This window comes from Ornithodoros turicata, chromosome 1, assembly GCF_037126465.1.
Source record: "Ornithodoros turicata isolate Travis chromosome 1, ASM3712646v1, whole genome shotgun sequence".
In the NCBI taxonomy this organism is placed as follows: Eukaryota; Metazoa; Arthropoda; class Arachnida; order Ixodida; family Argasidae; genus Ornithodoros; species Ornithodoros turicata.
This window is the reverse complement of record NC_088201.1, coordinates 70,242,435-70,256,637: the sequence shown is the minus strand read 5'-3', so window position 1 is coordinate 70,256,637 and position 14,203 is coordinate 70,242,435. Positions and strand designations below refer to the sequence as shown.

The following is a 14,203-nucleotide window of genomic DNA, read 5'->3' as shown; positions in this document are numbered from 1 at the left end:
GTCCAGACATGCCACGATGACGTCACAAATCAGGAAAAAAAGCACACGCATGCACGCACAGAGGACAACGCATTAAACACACGGAGCGCTCAGGAATAATCGTAGCGTTACCGCACGTCGCTACGAAGCTCAACGTCTAACACAAGACGGCAGCAACAAGATATTAGCGAAGGGTAAAAATTGCAACACTACTGAACAAGTCTAGACATGCGACATCGAATGCGAAAACACTGGTGATCGGGGAAAAGGCCTACCCTGTCAAAAAATGCTGGTATGCCTTTATACCAGACGGATTACCGTCCTGGTATAGCCTCCACAAACCAGCAACACCAGCATACCTGTAGTACCAGCTCAACCGTCTGGTACCACTCATGTCAGCACGTCTGATTAGCATCCTGGTATAGCCTCCGGATACCAGCTACACCAGTGTACCTGTAATACCAGCTACTGACTGGTATCACGACATCAGTAATATGTTATACTGCGTCAGTGGATGATACATTAGTCCACATGCATTGTTTGTGCATTGTTGAGTGGAGATGGTGAGCACACATGTACGAGTTTGCATAGTTTATTTTGTGGTTATATGGTTACATGGCTTGACTTTGACTAAATGCTTTTTCTTTGTACTTTGAGTTTCGCTCGTTGCCTCATGGCTCCCCCAGTTATGGTGGGAAATAAATGATTTATTATGCCACGTGTTTCAGAACAGTCCCTCAGCTGAATCATTTGTAAACAGGTGGCGAAATACTGAAGAACTCTTTTTGGTACAGGCTCTTGGGGTATCAGCCATATCCCAGTAGCAAGTAGGTCAGTTGCATACAGTCATTAATTAGATAAATATCCAGACATGTAAATGTTACTTTGCATACTTTCTTAACTACTGTCTTATGTATCGGGACCTTGAGGAAAACATACTGCAAGAAAAACACGTAGACACATTTTCTAGTAATTAGAATGTTTTGGTTTACATATTTCTTTCATGGAGCAGTGCATTAATGTCCATTTTGTATCAGCTGCCTGGCTGGCGCTTTCGTGTTCATCCGCTAGGATGGCACATTGGGGTGACAGAGGATAAGGAACAGGCGCAAGACCGCAACAGACGCCTTGGTATTGCTTCTCTATGGAACGAGTGCTGCCAGTACTGTTCACCAGTTTCATTGAGGAGGAATACCAAAGCACCTGATGCGGTTTTCCTAATCTCCCGCTGCGCCAGTGAGCAATCCAGATGGATGAAGACAAAGTTGACAGCAGCATAGCTGACTCAGAGAGCGCATCCATGCATTGCTCCGCACAAGAAATATGTAAATCGTAACAAATTAATTCATTGAAAAGGTGCAGTGTCAACAAGTTTTTTTTCCATCTGGATATTTTCACAAAAGGTCCCGATACATAAAACACAGGTCCTCTAAGCATGCGAAGTAATAATTAAAAGTTAGGATGTTTATTTAATTACTAAAGGTATGTGACTGAGCTGCTCCCTACTCAGCCTATGGCTAATGTTCCAAGGATCTTTACCAAAAATAAAGTCTTTGATGGCACCACCTGTTTGCAAATTATTCAGTAAGTGGACCTTCATGAAACAGCCGGTATATGAAAAGTAATGCACGGGTGCTCCCGCTTTTCATTGTTCGTAGCGTTACTTGGCATTTCTGGTGATATCGGACAGCAGGTTCCGTAGATATTTCTTCATTTGTCCGAGTCTTTGTTCGGAACTGTGCGAAGGGTCACCATGACGTTTTATATATTCGTGGTAGGCACCTGCGAAAGAGAAAACATCGGTATTCAAAAGAACACTTGACTGGAGAGATTGTCCTTTGTATGCACAATATTATTATTAAGAGTACAGACCACGGTCAGTTTTAAGCAAAATGAGCTTGTTGGCCATTCTAGTCAAAACCAGCGAGAGGTGTAGTTTGACCCTCCTAGATTTTGCTGATAAAAATGTATCTGTTTCCTGGGGAGTACGTATGCATAGTACTTGCGTGCTTGAACATGGATGTCACAAAATACATCTAGCTTACCAAAGCGCACATGGAAAGTGAATAAACCTGGTGACTTAGTGAGAGCTAAAGAACACGGCTCATTTTGGTGTCCGCGTGATATAATTTTTTAAACAACTTTTGCACCACATTGACAATGACATAGTAATACAGTTGCCAACCGACTTTTCGGACATGCTCGATTGCAGTCGCCCACCGTTAATTTGGACCCTAATTATTCAGACTTTCCAATAGTTCAGACAAAATCCTGGACTCAATCAATAGCCCCCATAGAACCAATGCATTTCAGCTTCCAATAATTCGGACCGTTTTCAGGGCCACGGCTCGATAATTCAGACGGACTTTGGCAGACTTTTCCTACTTTTTGTGAAAATCCACGCTCCTAAATTCAAAATCGGAACCTCGAGCTTCCGACTCCCTCTCGCCGCCGGGCTGCCCCTCCAGTAGCTCCCTCGAGCGCCGCCTGAGGGGAGGAGAAGCGTGCGCCCGTGCGAAGTTCGCGTTCATGTGATCGACATTGCTGTTTAGACGTTTAGACGTCGGCGAACCTCCGTCAACTGCGCAGATCCTCGCGGCCATCGATACGCTCGGACGAGTTTATTCCGACAGTGTGACATTATCAGAAATGCAGCGTGATGTTCTGTCTCGTGCGCGCGCCGCTAGGCAGACGCGTACCGACACATTCTTCCGTCCCATGTAAATTTTTTGTAATAAACGCCAGTGTGAGAGTGGATTTTTATGATTAACTACTTATTCGGACAAATCCTGTGACCATTAGAAGTCCAAATTAATGGTCAGCGACTGTATTCGGACTCGTTCACGGAACCGCCGCGGGTCCCATAGAGTTGATGTATAAAAACGTCAAAAATTTCGGATGCCGTGCAACTCCGTCGCTGGATATTTCGGACTCTGTTTGCCCAACCAGCGAATTTCTCTCTTGGGGTGACTGAAAACATTGGTACCATCTGAAATTCGTATCAAAAGACATAACCAACTAAAATATTGAGGCAAAAAATATGCAGTGATGACTGTTCATTTTCCATTCCTCTGAGTAGAAGAGGTCTGTCATAACGCTTTTGAGTCTTCGGTTTTGGCCAACGGCTCAGCACGTGCTGGCCGCCAGCAATCACGCGACAGCGCTGTAAACAGAGCTTCACGTAATGCACGCATGCGTTAGGTGAAGCAGACGTGCGGACTTCATGACGGCAGTGCCTCTGACAATGTACACTGCCGAAATAGAAGCTGATGTTATCAGGCAGAGCTGGAAGTGCGTTAGGAAAGCATCGACAAATTTGTCCATCTTACTAGGGCTTAGTAAAGTTTATTTTGAAGCGAAATTCGTTTTTTCGTACTGCTCGATTATTCGGACTTTTGCGCGATCCCCGCGGAGTCCGAAAAATCGGAAGGAGACTATGCTAAATATTAGCTTGAGTCAGCCAATGAGATGGCGCTTCAACGACGAAAAGTATTAAAACGTAATCTAAGCGCATTTGCTCTTAACGTCAGTTGCTGTTCACATCAGGCGCTGTTTTTCTATCGTTAGGTGAGAATGTGATATGTGTTCCACCTTATATGCGAAAGCATCACTTGATTTTCAGTTTGATCATGAACGGTCATGAATGTAATCTAGTGCTGTGTGACAGGTGTCTAGTGCCGGTAGAAATGTTGCCTCACCTGCCATTGCTCTCATTTTGACAGGTGTAAGAGCTTTCCTGGCGGTAGCTCCTTCTTTCAAAAGTCTCCTGCACGCCTCTCCGGTTACACTTCGGTTTTGTAGTTGCTCGGTAGTCCAAAGGAGGCGGGCCATTTCGCGGCAGAATCTTGAATCACCAGAAGCCCCCATGACCCATTCAAACTTGTCCTTTGGGACCAATACACCTTCCTCTAGCACCATCTGCAATAACAAAATAATGTTGGTCCCCAACTAGTAAATCAGATATCAAAACGTAAAAGCACCAGAACAACTCTTCACCAACTGTGCAACTCTTCACCAACTGTATCTGGATGGGGCTCACGTGAAACCTCACTATATTGCAAAAGAGAACTCTCAAACTAAGCGAAAGAACAATGCAGAAGTGCCCTTAAAGGAGCACTAAACAGCTTCACGAATATTCTTCAATTATTATACTCTATGAGAAAATGTGGCGATATCCAATAGGCGATTTCAGATATTGCTCTTGTGCTCCGCACGGGGCCCTCTGTCGCCCAAGTCATGCGCATCGCGCAATGCGTCATGGGAAATGGTTTGCATTCGTGCTTGCCTGCCTGTTGCTCGAAGGAAGAAGGGAAAACCGAAACTGTTTGCGCTCTTCTTCTTCTGTCTGACTCATGAAAACTAAATCCCAAGATGCAATGGGGCATTCGCGACACGACGCTCCCTGTCGGGCCATCCACGCAATTTCTGAAATTGTCTATTATGAAGATAATTTACCTCTAGAGTGTCTTTACCACAAAACAATGCCATTCAAAGAGCATAGTCCGTGCGAGTCTCTCCTTCCTACTCTGACAGCACCTACGTCACACATCTCACACCTGTAGCAAAGCTGCATACCAGTGGGGATGGGGGAAATTTCGGACTCGTAGCAAATGACCAGCCTTGTTGCACAAGCAGCGGTGTGCAGGGAGAACCGGTTGTGGAAACATCACTGTGACCTCAAGGACCAATACAGTGCTGAAAGCACAGTGCGCACATGAAATGGAATATTGCAGGCTTTTGGTACTTTTTGATCTGGCTATGTTGGGATTGACAAGCGGAAATATGTTTAGAATTGACCTCGCTTTCCGTTATTACAACGAAAATCAATGTACAGTCGTCTCACATTTTGGTTGACGGTGCGCGACGTCAAAATGACGTGTGCCTATTGCCGCTATGGCTTCGCAAGGCTGGGCATGAGCACGAAAGAGTGCAGTCAACATTCAGTCAGTCCAGAGCCATTATTTACTTTTTTGCAACAAAATTTTGTGCTAAGCGTCACTGTAGGAAACGAATCACACTGCATTAGGAAAAAGTGCACCTGCATACTTGTTTATTGCCCTTTAAATCCGCTTTAGCTGGGAGAGTACATGCAGGGTGTCTCACGTAACCATTACGAACTGTTGAAAAAAGCTGCATAAGAGGTAGCCGTGTTAAAAGGTGCCAGAGCCCATAGTCGGCATTTATTTTATGCCAATTAGCAAATTAAAATTAGATAACTCTTAATTACGTAGTGGTTTGGGAGCCAAAGCGTCAATGTACAGGTCCCAGAGTAATCCGAGATAGTTTTCAACAAAGCACCCTGAACATGATGCCCCTTAAATAATTCTAGAAAAAAAAAAAAAGGCGAGACTATAAAACAGCACTGCATGGCTGCCTTCTCGGATGTCCGATGTGCGTCACTCTTAGATTGGCACCATGAGTGCTTGAGCAAAGACATCATCCACCTTCATTAACTAACTAGCACAAAATAAAATACTGCAATCAGCTTCGGTAAAATGCAGTTTGTTTCATCCATACATATAGCTTCATTTTTTTAAAGCCTGGTGACTGTTACCTTGGATGTGCTACATACAGGGTTTTCCTTTATCCTTCGATTTATTATATAAAAAGTGCAAAGCAGGGAAGATGCCATTTGTGCATGTAGGTTATGCTGTTGGACAGCTTTTGTACCTACCAGACGATTAATCAGCTGAAATTAATCAATTCATAAATTAATCGCTTTATAAGAAATACCGATTGGCAAAATGCAATTTTGTTTTTAGAGTGAGCTTAGTGAAAATGACGAATGACAGAGAATCCAGCAAACTGGCATGAAAATATAGAGGGAAATGCTGAAGGATGAAAGCAGCTGCAATTCCGAACAGACTGTCATTCTTCTGGACACAGAAGAACACTCCATTCAAAATACTGGTGGCTGTGTCCCATTTCTTTATAATGATCCAAAATGAGTCAGCTGGGCAAAAAGCACTTGCTATGGGAAAAAATATGGTGACCCACTTTCAAAGTGGAGGTTGTAATTCCTGCACACAGCTCTGTGGAAAGGCATTGCAGATCACAGTTGAAGAAACAGTTAGGTTCTAGCTGTTGGACGCAAAGAAAAGTTTTTGAATGAAGTTTTCTTACGTGGTCTCCTGCTGTGGACGGTGGAGTACTCGGTAGCTGTACAACTCCCCTTCGTCCTCCTCCTGCAGGTTGGTGCCCACCATTCGGAGCCGGTGCTGACAGATTCACCTGTCCCTTTTTTAGAAAAGATACAGTGAGCTTTCAGACTCAGCTATGTCACACCGAGGAAAAGTTTCGTCAAATAATCCAGGTCCTTTTTCCTTGATCCTCAGATACACACAACTTGAACACACTTGAAAACTACACTTTTGTGCTACAAGGGTGAGGACATTTTAGGCACATGAGCAGACAAGAGTTCAGATGCATGACTGAATTAAAACCGGAGCACGAAACACGGACACTAACACACAGACGACACTTGCTCCACTATCAACAGATTTTTTAATGGCAGCAATTCTTAAATAAGAGTTGCCGAGGGAAAGGGGGAAAACCAAACAAGTCACTTTTCATGCCTACATCTGCCTTCTAGATGCTTAAATTCTTCACGTGTCAGTGCCACTGACGGTTCGCTGACACAATTACGTTTGCCCAATCTCTCGATTAAAACGGCTTCAAACAATTCCCTTTCAGTTTTAGTTTTGAACCTACCCTTTATCTGTGTTTTTGTAAAATCGGGTGTGCAACCACACTGAAAGGGAATTGTTTGAAGCCTTTTTAATCGAGAGATTGGGCAAATGTAATTGTGTCAGCGAACCGTCAGTGGCACTGACACGTGAAGAATTTAAGCATCTAGAAGGCAGATGTAGGCATGAAAAGTGACTTGTTTGATTTTCCCCCTTTCCCCTCGGCAACTCCTATTTAAGGATTGCTGCCATTAAAAAATCTGTTGATAGTGGAGCAAGTGTCGTCTGTGTGTTCTTGTCAGTGTTTCGTGCTCCAGTTTTAATTCAGTCATGTACCAACAGGCCCACTCTGCCATTTTGATGATATCAGATGCAAAAATTCACATCACCCCTACGAAACACCGTTACTGAAAGTCGCACTTATGCCCACTTGTAGTTTGCAAGAGGACAAAAAGAATAAAACGTTCCAGCAGTAGCAGCCATCATGGTCAGGACTATGGTCGTGGGACAGGTGGAAGCAAAGTCAGATTTTTAAAGTTACCTATTATTCGCACTTCCCGAATGATCTTAGAGAAATGAAGGAAATGCCTGATCCTCCCCCAGAATTCCAATCACGGACCAGCATATAATGATAGGCATGTCCAGTATACTGTATTCGCATTCACCAGAGTAATAACAAATATTCACAGTACTTTTACGAGCATGAACGTTCATAAGGCTGCATGCTTGACTGATGCAACCATATCTTAGAGCAAGAATGAAAGTTGAAAAACAAATTGCATGCAGCGTAGCAGATACAAAGGAAACAACACACTCAGACGATGTTATCGCATTGGCCAGCCATTTTGGCAAGTTCTGCTTCCGAGTTCATAAAAGGCAGGTAACTTCTTTTTACCTTAACTGATGTCTGCTTAGAATTTTACATATACCAAGAGGCAATTTTGAGAACTAATGGTTTGTCTTGGCGCATTATGATCTTCGTCACTCATGTGCCACGAAAACCTGAATCATTATCATCGTCATCACAAACTAATGGTGAACTCAACTTGTTGCTGTGCAACACAGTGTAGTGCACTCGTGCAGGTTGAGCATAGGAACAAACGAATAGCAATGTTAAGGACCGATTAAACCTTATGCATGTTGGGTTGCATGTGACATGCATGCTCGGTCCTATAAAGCTTTTACTAGATGAAAACTAGCAGTGGCATTCGCCATAAGTGCCCTTCAGAGAAACTCAGTGAAAAGCTGAAAGCAAATGATCACTTCGTCACCTCTGTGTTGCTGCTGCTTGCAATTGTGACCTCTGGTGTGTCCATACTGGTCACATCTGTGCTCATATTCTCCACTGTGGTCACATGTGTGATTGATTCTGCTTGGTGTAGGGAGGCTGTAGGAGTCACAGTATCCTTCTGGAACTATCCATGTAGTTCTTATGTTACAGGTGGTAAAACATAATAAGCACAGGGAATGAGACACTCTGCAAAATAAAACATTACTAATCACAAGCTTTCATGCAAAACCTGCACTTTCTCAGGTGAGAACAGACATAACACATCTCTAAGGCACTGACACCGCATTATCTCTACAGAAATACACCTTCACAACACGGATAGAGCAGCATTTAGGAAACTGAGATGTAATGGCAATCTCATTAAGCTCAGTCATACCTGTAATGCAGTGAACCCTCGTTAATATGACCCCTGTTAATCTGCCAAACTAGCTTTATGACAGTTTTCTCGGGAACCGTTCCTCTGGCATGTAAATCCCCCTCGTTAATATGACAATCCGTTTATCGGACACTGACCAAGATTTTTGTCACAAATAGGGTCAAACACAGGCATTATCTTTCCGCTATTATGACCGTGTCAAATGACTCTAGGAGTAGCGCCCGGGAGAGGTTATCTCGTACCTCGCTCAAAGGGCGACACGTGTTAAAATAGGGCGTCAAGGTTTGGGATGTCCCATGAAATCGCTGACCTCGGGATTATGCTCATATCTCTTTTCGAACAACCGAAGTGCTTAAAAAGGCGGGGACCAGGTCACACTGTGCTGCTGCTTTCACGTCAGGTTGGCCGAAGCAAAGCCGAACAGGGATTTGGCAGTCGAAATGAAGGGCGGCGTTGCTCGAAGGAGGCAAGCGAAGTCCTACAGGTTGCGTTGTTATTTTTTGAGCAGATAAAGGTCGATAACGTGTCCGCAATTGATGGTGCTATTGTCCATTTAGAAAAATTAATGACTGAAAATTGTTTGACGCAGTCACTGTTAACAGATTTTTCAGAGAATAAATCATAGTTACGGCGGCTTTTGTTGTGCGGAGCTGTGTGTCCGGTCCGTGGAGGGTGCGTTTCTCCTTAATATGACAATTCGCTTTATGACCAAAATCCACGGGAACGGCACTGGTCATAATAACGATGGTTCACTGTGCCCAAAACGCAATGACGGAGGATCCTCATCGCGCACAATCGTGATTAGGTAGCGATTGTGATCGTCTGCAGGTGCGGCCAGAGTGAATCTCGGCGACAGAGATGAACAACGCATACACTTGCGCCACGTTCGCAAAATTGACTACATTATTCAAGCAGGGTTGGCGCAGTAGCTTTCTTTTACCCTCGCCTTCTCGCTACTTGCACTGCTGGTCCCGGGCTAGCAAGACGGCACCGATGGCAGTGGCCCGCATGAAGAAAACAACATGGACAAACACCGAAATAGCATTTAGATTAATGTCCATTTATCTCAAGTAGACATCCTGAACCAACATTTTCTTTTAATTTGAAAGTAGCGGGTCCTGTCAGACCTCTCGCCAGACTGCGTCAAATGAAAGCCTCGATCACAAATGTGAAGTGTGTCCAGTGGGATTGCGCCGACCAGCGTTGCTGACCGATCCAGATTGTGTGTGACAGTGCATTTTGAGTATCAGCTTACATTACCTGGATAGACACATCCATCGAACTGGGCGGGGACACTGTAGAAGGCTCCTCAGTGACGAAGTCTTCAAGGTCACTTGCGAGGGGAACAGCACATTGAGCCCCTTTGCCATCTGCCAGGTGGTCAGTGAATGTGCTTGAGGTTGCGGAAACTATAATAAAAAAGGTCAGACATTCCTTAGCACTATTTGCCTGAAATGATCAAATGCGCAAAGGCTCAAATACATACAGTGTTTCTTTAGTAGGGCCTTCTGTAACTCTACGGCCAGTTCCCGCTCCTCATCCAATTTCTTCCTCAGTGTCTGGTTTTCAGCAAGGAGGCGCTTTGTTTCACGCTTTTGGCGACGCAAAAGACCCTTTGGGATGAGCTCGTCGTCGGAGTCCGAGTACTCAGATGGTTCCTCCGTTCTTCTTTGTTTCTTCCGTATGATTGTCGTCATCTGCTTTTCACGTGCAGCCGCACGATTCTTTTTCTGTGCTTTTTGACTAGGTGCGCTTTTCTAATTGACAATTGTTGAGAAAAAGAGACGTCAGTTCGCTGCCAGTTAGTTCCATCTCGTACAGTCAAACAAGCCTGATCTCTCAAATGAACAGGAAAAAATATATGTTGAATTTAAGGGCGAGTTAGGAGAAATCAACGCCTTCTAAATTATCTGCACTGCTGCACAGAGAAAGAGGGGGAAAAACTGCCTCTCATAAGATGATGCTGTCGCACGCTTGTTTAAGCGTCCACTGCAAAACAATTTCTTGTCACATTATAGTGATTTCCTACTTTGGCTTTTGACCACCTAGAGCACAAGAGGCTCCTGCAGTGGCAATGCTGTGTCGTTTCTTGTGCATCTGGAAAAATAAACAAAAGTTGACTCGGAGCACAAAAAGCACCATCTTGGTGTTTTGGTGCTCAATGGCACAAGGGCGACTAAGGCCAAATAGACACATGATTTATTTTCCGTGCTGTGTTTGCAAAAAAGCACCATATTCAGTACAAGTTGATGGATGGATTCGGTACAAGGATGATGTACAAAATGGACAAGATTGAGCTTCATCTAATTTATCATTCATTGGGCTATCGCATGATATATAATTTGTTGGTGTACTGCGTGATGAATGTAAGCCATACCTCCTTCTCCTGGCGCACTATTGCGTCCTCCTTATCGGCAACAGCGTATGTAGATTATCAACTAGTTATTTTCCTTCTTGAGTTGAACACGGGTATAGTTGGATTGTTTCAGCAAGGTTAACAATAGGTACCAGGAATTAGCCTTGAGTGTGTGCGTAAGACGTTATACGACGATACATTCCTTTGTGCTATTTGTCTCGTTGGATCTTGGGACCATAGGAAATGAAATATTTTAAAGAATGCTGGAAGTCATGCTGCATCTCTTCTGGCATAATGTGTACAGTAAATGTGCTTCTATAGGATCATCATGGCTTCTTTGCAGGCTCGCAACATGCAATGCATGTGTGACGTCCGGCGATAAATGCAAGCGTATCTGGTTGTTCACAATCTACATTAAGCGATTACAGTACTTTTATGAACTCAAATGCTCAGAACAGCTTCAAATGATATCAATTGCTTTTCACTTGAAGACAGAAGTCGAAAGTTTGTTTGGAAAATTCAATTTTGTCCCACGCGATGCCACCATTGTGCAACAAAAAATTCACAGTGCGCCTATCTATCATGACCAAATTTTTCTTTTCATCCTGTCTGTAGCCTAAAGGGTCTGTCTACAGCATATCAAATTTTTTAGGCAAGTTGTTGGCGAGGTTCAAGCTCTAGTCGAGCTCTAGTTCAGGCTCAATCTAGTCCGTTTTGTGTCATCATACGGAATGTTGCACTCAATATGGAGCTTTCTGGCGCTCTTAATCAACTTAATTTTTTTTCAGACAAACAAAAGGCTACACAGCACTGCCATGCAGGAGCCTCTTGTGCTCAAGGTGGTCTAAAGCCAGAGTAAGAAATCACTATAATGCAATAAGAAATAGCCTTGTAGGGGACGCCCAAACCCACGTGCGACAGCATCACCCTTGAGAGGCAGTTTCCCCTCTTCCGGTTTCCCGAACCGTACTGTGTAGATAATCGGAAAAGGGTGTGCTTCCCTTAACGCACTGATGGCTTCAACATAATTTTCCCCCATTCAACTGAAACATAAAATGTAGCAGCTTGCTTGATTTGAGATGGACTAAACTAGCTTGCCCTGAGAAAGACCCAATCAATGCGAGCCAAACACACCAAGCATCTGAACACAGGGTGTCTACCAAATTGCTGCATTCAAATTCCCTGATTTTTCCAGGTTTCCACAGACTATATCAAGCGAATTTCGTGACAAAAACAAAGGGAACCTGGTGCCTGCTCGTATGTTTTGATACCAGATCCCTCATAAAACAGACAATTTATTAAGTATTAGTGAGGCTACCCTATTTTTCTGCGTCAGAGCTTGTCATACTGGCGAGCTGCTACCCACAGTGATGTTGCTGCGGCAGCGCCGCTCAACCACCGGTCGGCACTCTCGATTCGCCGTGCAGCATCACGACATTGATTTTTTCTGACTTCAGCTGCTTTTTGGCCGAATTCCCTGACAATTCCCTGTTTCCCAGGTTGGTAGACACCCTGGAACATTGCGCTGTCTCCCCCTCTCCCCTTGAGACATTTTCCTCCAGGATGCCCACTCTGTAATACTGTCAAAATATTACACATGTTCATGTGTGTGCTGCTTCCTAACAGGGTTGCAAATCTACTGTTGAATTTCTTATCATATGGACGTGTACCCTGCATGCTTTAACACACTCAGCAAATATAAGAAGAATCACTAGTTCATCTATCGTCAATTCAGCTCAAGAGGAATGGGACATAGTGTGATTGAACGATATTTAGAAATTCACTCTGCAATTGAACCTCTGTATGCAATATGAGGATAAGTCGACATAGCCCCCTTTTACTATTTTTGCTGCGATGACATCTACGTAGCAGTAAGTACTTGCCAACAAAAATTTAGGACCGCATTGCCCGCTACAGGAGTGTAAGAAACGCGAAATGCACGTGTGTCAATGGGACGGACAATCAAATCAGGCCCCGTTTCCTGGTTTGGGACCTTTTGCCTTATCCCATGAATGCATACAGAGGTTCAATTATGAAGCTCTTTTTCAAAGCAAAATTATTTTAAGGCTGATCTAAAGCACACAATATCGATCACTGCAATCACGCAACACTGGAACATTATTACCTCGCTGTCATTCTGTTGTGCAGTTGCTGGTTCTATGATGTCTGGGACCTCACGACCAGTTTTTGAAATTTTACGAATGAGCGCACTCCGTGTCTCTGAAATTAAGGGAACAGAACGATCAATGATGAGCAGTATGCATATGGCAAAGGAATTAGTCCTTATTTTGGTTGATGTTGACACCCTAGAAGTCAGCTTCAACTGGCAGGAAAGCATAAAGAGACCTATCTGACTGAGGCCTCCCGGTATGAGGCCAACACGGTGAATATCGACCCAACCAAAAGAAAAGCATTTCCCTCCACATTCATAAGTGCACAAAGACGGCACTTTCTTTTCACTCAAAAGTCGCTAAAAAATCACACACTCCATTTATATTTTTATTTTGCACTTCAGGCATCGGATCTAACTCGCGTTTCAGTTCTATCTTGGTCGAACACTAGTACAAGAGGAACAAAGGCGACGTAGACGCGGACAAGGAGTTAGAACAGTTTGTACATTTATGCTCTAACTCCTTGTCCGCGTCCATTGCTGCAGTAAGCCGATATGGACTCCAACACTAGCACACACGTTACTGCCGTATAGTAAATCCCATATCCCTCAAACTTTCAGCAACAGAAATAACGGTTGACCTTCCACAAAACATGATTCCCTGCGTTCCGTTGAGGTAACCTACCGGAAAGCGAAATCAGCGTGCACGGACGCGCGCCCATTGACTGCGAACTCCAGGCTTCTTTTGAATAAGAAACACACCAGTGCACCATTACATGTTTATCTCTTGCAAGGGGAGATTTGTATGGCCTCTAAGGCACTGAAGGATTAAAACTTGTCCGAGTGCATGAAACAAAGCGAAGACATACAATTGCCCTATAAACAGAATACCGCGAGGATAATACTCGGTCAGTGAAACTACACTCACCTCCGAGAAGCAAGATTTTCGCCTTGTAGTATTTTTCAAACATCCCATCGGAGGAACGCCAATAGGCCAGTTTTTCACTGGCGTCGAAGTCGTCACATGAATTCGGGTTGAAATTCTTCACCAGTGAAACCGGTAAAATTGCCTTAACATCATCCACAGCGTACTCTACTAGAGCGTAAAACATATCAGTTGCGTCGACGGGGCCGGGCAAAACCCGAGAAATCCACGCACACGCAATACGAAAGTAGCGGGCAACGAGAGAACCTACACACATGCACATGCCATTCACCCTACACCACGACCAGCGGCCACCTGACGGTGCGGTGCTTCACAACGTCACCTTCACCGCCACCCTTGTCAGATTTTAATAACGGTGATAAACAAAAATCCCAGTACGTCAGTTGATCTATTTCCGATAAATAAAGTACACCGAAGTTTAAATCAAAATATATACAACCGTTACAGATGTTGTGCTAT

General features: G+C 44.0%; 1 protein-coding gene across 2 annotated transcripts; it reads right to left on the bottom strand.

The window, feature by feature from the left end:
• Positions 1-609: 609 nt before the first annotated feature.
• On the bottom strand, positions 610-14,015 carry LOC135400451 (BEN domain-containing protein 5-like). 2 transcript variants are annotated; one of them, XM_064632285.1, is made up of 8 exons: positions 13,727-14,015; positions 12,814-12,908; positions 9,819-10,089; positions 9,593-9,741; positions 7,937-8,080; positions 6,103-6,216; positions 3,678-3,897; positions 610-1,761 (listed from the first exon to the last, which is right to left on the bottom strand). In XM_064632285.1, the coding sequence occupies exons 1-8, from the start codon at positions 14,004-14,006 to the stop codon at positions 1,640-1,642; spliced, it is 1,395 nt and encodes a 464-aa protein (XP_064488355.1). In that variant the 5' UTR covers positions 14,007-14,015; the 3' UTR covers positions 610-1,639. The 2 variants fall into 2 exon arrangements, with proteins under 2 accessions (XP_064488355.1, XP_064488361.1); XM_064632291.1 differs by having other exon boundaries at positions 6,103-6,210.
• Positions 14,016-14,203: the final 188 nt, after the last annotated feature.

What these genes read in the sequence shown, in the direction of transcription:
- LOC135400451 (XM_064632285.1), bottom strand. Translation starts at nt 14,006, where the DNA reads ATGTGCATGTGTGTAGGTTCTCTCGTTGCCCGCTACTTTCGTATTGCG. An exon ending in CGATGGATGTGTCTATCCAG is followed by an intron (nt 8,081 to 9,592) that starts GTAATGTAAGCT and finishes CTACATGGATAG; the next exon opens with TTCCAGAAGGATACTGTGAC. An exon ending in CAAGCAGCAGCAACACAGAG is followed by an intron (nt 6,217 to 7,936) that starts GTGACGAAGTGA and finishes TTTCTAAAAAAG; the next exon opens with GGACAGGTGAATCTGTCAGC.